At 53.9% G+C, this 5,308-nt stretch overlaps 1 protein-coding gene across 1 annotated transcript; it reads right to left on the bottom strand.

The window, feature by feature from the left end:
- Positions 1–607: 607 nt before the first annotated feature.
- Positions 608–2,742, bottom strand: PTF1A (pancreas associated transcription factor 1a). The gene is made up of 2 exons (XM_084860482.1): positions 2,079–2,742; positions 608–810 (listed from the first exon to the last, which is right to left on the bottom strand). The coding sequence occupies exons 1-2, from the start codon at positions 2,740–2,742 to the stop codon at positions 608–610; spliced, it is 867 nt and encodes a 288-aa protein (XP_084716608.1).
- Between the last annotated feature and the right edge of the window lie 2,566 nt (positions 2,743–5,308).

Here is a 5,308-nt window from a genome sequence, read left to right as displayed (position 1 = left end):
CTATGCTAGAACAGAGTAAGATTTTGCAACATAGATCTGTTCCAAACCTACTGTAAGTTAATGAAGGATACGTCTGCTATTGTTAAACACACATGTACCAACTGATTCCTGTTCAAATCCTACACTGAGAAAAGTTGTTTTGAAATTTGTGGAAGCCTGTGGTATTTTATACATAGTTTTACCCAATTTAAAGCAATACAAGAGCATCCACTCCTTCACACATTCATACACAACTTCCCCCAAATAAAAACACCTTACACTTAATCAAAGTTTATTATTAATATAATATAATTGGCATATTCAACAAATGGTAATAAATTATGTTCACATTTTCTGGGAAGTGTTTTCTTTTTTCAACAAATAATTTTGCCCCAAAGGTGCTGGTGGAGGAATCTCAAATTATTGCATATTTTTAAATTAGGATAAATTATATAAATTATACATTCAAAAAGGACAGTTCCATTTCCCTAACTCTAGTAAACAATAAATAGATAAATAAAAAGTTGATTGCCATTAGAATACTTTTTGTATTGTAAAATACCTTTGAAAGATTTAAATGTACAAATGTACACTAGTATAAAGACTGATATTTACAGTCCAAAACATTTTATGATATTAAGTCAAATGGAGGTTCGTTTTCTATGTTGCTTAAGGAAGGTTTGTTGTTTAATTTTCTGGGGTCTTCCGGGGTCCATACTTTAGCAGTTCTAATAATGTTTTGTTCCTTGAGTTGTTTTTCGTCAGTCCAAGAGAGAGAATGCCCCGCCAGAGGAGGAAGTCCATAATCTGGGTCACTTGGAGAAGGTGATCCTGGGGGAGAGAAAGAGAGAGACACTCAGTATTCTCTCCACACCCACACAAAGGCATCCCGTTTTCTCTCCCAGTTGTTGTAGCGCAGAGCAACAGCAGGTGTTCCACTAACCGCAGCATTTAGTGCCTGTTGCATGTAGTGCCAACACTTAAGTCCACCCCGCCCCGCGATCTATCTATCGGATAGATGATCTGTCTATCAAGCCTTAGGGAGGCACCGAATATTTGCATCTAGATCGGTGCTTTCTTTTCCACCCGGACTGCGTCTGGCTGCTTGGAGAGAAGCAGTGGCCACTAGCCACGAGCAAAGAAATGCATTCCTTTAGACCAGCCTTCCCCATAGCAGAAACTTTTGGCATTGCATGCGCGAGCCTTTCTTGACTCAAACTAGGGTCAGGCTTTTCTTTACGAAACTCTCCCTATTCACACCGGGACGCTTTGCATTTGTGCAGAAAGGCGGACGTGCCTGTCCAACTCCCTTCCTCAAACGACACCTCCTGAGGCTCCTAGACCTGAATCCGTGCTCTGGTCCGCCTGCCAGGGCTTTAAGTGTGCGATGATGTAGTGCCACGTCTCGAGGGTGATCCCTTTCCAGTCTCTGACGATCTAAGTGACGGGTCTAAGGATGGGGATGGGGTGAGCGCGCCTCAGAATTTGCACGCGCCCACTCCCACCTGGAATGCGTGCGCCCTCTCCATTTCTGCCCGGGTGTGACGGGTTCCCTCCGCGTCCATGCGCGTGTCTTTATGTGCGCGTGAACGCGAGGAGGGAAGGAGTTTCTCGGTGCGCCTGCGGGTCTCCGCGTGGGCAGCAGTAGCTGCACCTAAAAACGCCTCGGAGAGAAAGTCCCAGCGAGACTGGGCTGCTGCTGGGTACCTGGGTGCGCGCTAGGGTTTATTCGTGCGCCCATGAGTGGGAGTGAGAAAAGCTACGCCAGCGAGTAAGACATGTCAAGTGGAGTTGGGGGCTGGTGGCGCCGATGTCAGTGGAGCGGTGAATCTGCTCCAGCTTCCAGCCAGAACTCTGGGGGAGCTGTCCAAGGAGCTTCCGCAGATTCACCGCCCCGCTGCATCGGAGCCCCCAGCCTCCACCAGGGCTGGATGGACGAATCCAGCTGCAGCTGCTTAACTAGCCCGGGGATGGCGCCTGCGCGAAAGAGCGAGCCCGCCTGCAAGCGGAGTGGCAGGGGGCCAGTCAGCGGGGCCTGCCGCTTCCCTAGCGGGCCAGCGCGCTTGGCGCGCGGGGCGGAGGGCGCGCCCTGCACTCACTTGTGCCCCGGTGGCAGATGATGACCTTCTTGGGCTGGCAGGGGCTCTGGCTGCCGGCGCTGCGCAGGGGCACGTCGGACTGGACCAGCTCGCTGAGGAAGTTGATGTAGCCGATGGCCAGGCGCAGCGTGTCCACCTTGGAGAGGCGCTTCTCGTAGGGCAGCGTGGGGATATGCGAGCGCAGCCCCTCGAAGGCGTCGTTGATGGACTGCATGCGCCGCCGCTCGCGCACGTTGGCCGCCTGCCTCAGCTGCTGCAGCTCGGCCTCGGAGCGCACCCGCCGCCGCCGCCGCGCCGCCGCCGCCGCCGCCGCCGCCGCGCTCAGCGCCTTCAGGCTGCCCCCGGGCGACGCGGCCAGCCCGCAGCACCCGCAGGCGAAGCCGGGCGGCGACGGCGGCGAGAAGCTGCCCGGGGCCGCCCCGCAGCACAGGGCGCCCTCGGGCGGGGCCCCCGGCCCGGGCCCCGCGCCCGCGCCCGCGCCCTTGCCGCGGCAACACTCGTGGAGCTGCGGGGCCAGGAAGTCCGCGTCGGCCTCCAGGAGCTCGTCGCCTTCCAGGGGGTCGCGGGACGACTGGTCGGTGAAGAACTCCTCGTCGTCGAAGTACGGCTCGGAGGAGAAGGAGTCCAGCCCCGCGGGGAAGTGCTCCAGCAGGACCGCCTCCATGCCGGGCTTTCCCCCCACACAGGAGAAAAGGTTCGTGAAGGAAGCGGGACGGGGAGAGCCGCCGCCGCCGCCGCCGCCCCCTGCCTTTGGTTCCCGCGGCGCCTCCACTCGCAGCTACGCCGGCGCCTGTGCTTGCGCGCGCGCGCTCTCCCCAGAGGGAGGCTGGAGACTTGCATGGGCTGAGGGCTGGCACGCGAGGATTCTTATAACTACAACCGCAGGCGCGTGCCATTAACCAACAGCGCCAGCCAATCAGAGCCCAGCGAGACGGGGCGGGGAGGGCAGCCGAGGGACCCTGCGGTCGGGGGGGGCAATGCACACCTGGGCGGCTCCTGCAGGGGAGGCGGGATCAGAGCCAAGCGCGGGGGCTGCGCGCGCTCTCCTCTCGTCAGCGTTGCCCGCTGCACCGCATCTACCTGTCACCGCGCAGGTCCCAGGAGGCGCCGGCTGTCCAGGAGCCGCATCCGTTGCGCGAAAGATTGGGCGGAGGGATTTGCAGCCAGCGCCATGCTTGCCATCGTGCCTTCTTCTCCCGTGAGCGCCGCGAGGAAACGCTCAGCAAGAAGCAAAGGCGGTCGTCGGCTTAACCTGCCACCTTCGTGGCCATGAAGTCCAACGACGCCTCCCTCCCTAGTCCCGCCCGAGGCGGGATCCTCCATTTCTCTCTATCGTGTAGTGGTGCCCTTAGGAAGCTGAAGGCTCTGGACTTAGTGGTCTTACGGGGGGACGGGGCGGGGGAGACTCTTTGGATGGCCGCTTCGAAGTGTGGTAAGCCAGCCCTGCTGCGTTTGGGTGGCCTTGTGCTCATTCTGCTGAGTGGCGCCCAGACGTCCCTAAAGTCTTACCCTGAAGGCCAGTGGAGTCTGGTGGCTCCGACGTCAGTGGGGCGGTGAATCCGCTCCGGATTTCAGTCAGAACCAGTCAGAACTCTAAGGGAGCTATCCAAGCTATTCAAAGTTGCGGAAGCCCCTTGGATAGCTCGTTTAGAGTTCCGGCTGGTCCTGACTGAAATCTGGAGCAGATTCACCGCCCCACTGACATCGGAGCCACCAGACTCCACTGACTGCTATCAACCCATTTAGTCAACCCACAGTAACAGCAGCAAAGTGCTTGCCTCTTTTTTTCACTCAGGAAAATGCCATGAACTCTCCACTCTCTTAAACCTGGAAAATGTGGCCTCCAGTACCACATGAAGGAAAAGATCCTAAACGCTCTAAGGCAGACTTCCCCAAACTGGTGCCCTCCAGATGTGTTGGACTTCAAATCTCATCAGCCCCAACCAGCATGGCCAATGGTCAGGGATGCTGGATGATGTAGTCCAAAACATCTGGAGGGTTCCAGGTTGGGGAAGGCTGCTCTAAGTGTTGTATCCAATGTTAGTCTAACATAAATTCTATGTATCTCAGTGGGTCTACTTTAAGTAGACTAACACAGGATGCAACCCTAAGGCTGCAATCCTAGATACACTTAACTGAAGGGCAGAGTTAGTCTATTAGCTGTGTTAGTCTGTTGCAGCAAAAGTAACAAAAGAGTCTTGTGGCACCTTAAGGACTAGGGAATTTATTCCTGTGTAAGCTTTCGTGGACACTGTCTACTTCATTGGATGCATGAAGTCATGCATCTGATGAACTGGATAGTGTCCACGAAAGCTTACGCCGGAATAAATTTCCTAGTCCTTAAGGTGCTACAAGACTCTTCGTTGTTTGAACGCAGTGGGGCACTTCCGAGTAGACATGCACCAGAGTGCACTTTTTCAGTGCTACCTTGAGATTATTTAACTAGATTTAGTATTACCACTTAATGCTCTTCAACCACCCTATCATACTCACAGCGAAGGGAAGGGGTTAAAATATAGACTTCCCTTTTCAGTTCGTGCGCTTTTGTGGAACTGGAGATTCTAATCTATTTTATGGATTGTGAATTTGTGTGTCCAGAGCCACAAATGGCAGTTGCTGCGATTCAGTACTCCGGAGTAAAAGTGTGGGATTCTTACGTATGCACTCTGACTGGAAAATAAGAGACAGCGAAATCAGTAGTAGGACATACTTCCAGAGGAAACGTGTTTAGAAGACAGCTGCAAGTAAACAAGAGCAAAGGAATGAATCAAGCCGAAAGAGAGTGAGAGAACCGGTGCCCTCCAAATGTGTGTGCGACTACAACTCCCATCATCCATCCATGTTGGTTGGTGATTATGGGAGTTGTAGTCCAACACAACTGGAGACCACAAGGTTACTAAGGCTAGAAAGATGCTTCAAGATCTTTTGTGAGTACAGTAGGTAATGGGGGATTTTCCAAGGCGAACAGACGCATCGCTCTGACCTTCCCTCCGATAACTTCATCTAGAAGGGGAAATCTATCTGGATGATAGATTCTGGACGACATCGAATCTTTCAGGGTTGAGGAGCCGAAGGCTGCGCAAAAACTCCACCTTTCACACGGCTTCCTCCTCGTTATTTTACAACGTACAGCTAGGTTGCACTACTAATACACAAGCAGGTTCGGGTCTCTGTGCCCCGTATTAATTTTTACTATCCACTGGTTCTGCCCCCACCATCACGACGGGCGT

Source organism: Heloderma suspectum, chromosome 5 (genome assembly GCF_057233095.1).
Source record: "Heloderma suspectum isolate Gila_16-S chromosome 5, 16-S_ref, whole genome shotgun sequence".
In the NCBI taxonomy this organism is placed as follows: domain Eukaryota; kingdom Metazoa; phylum Chordata; class Lepidosauria; order Squamata; family Helodermatidae; genus Heloderma; species Heloderma suspectum.
The sequence above is the reverse complement of the archived record's forward strand: the minus strand, read 5'-3'. Positions and strand labels throughout refer to the sequence as shown.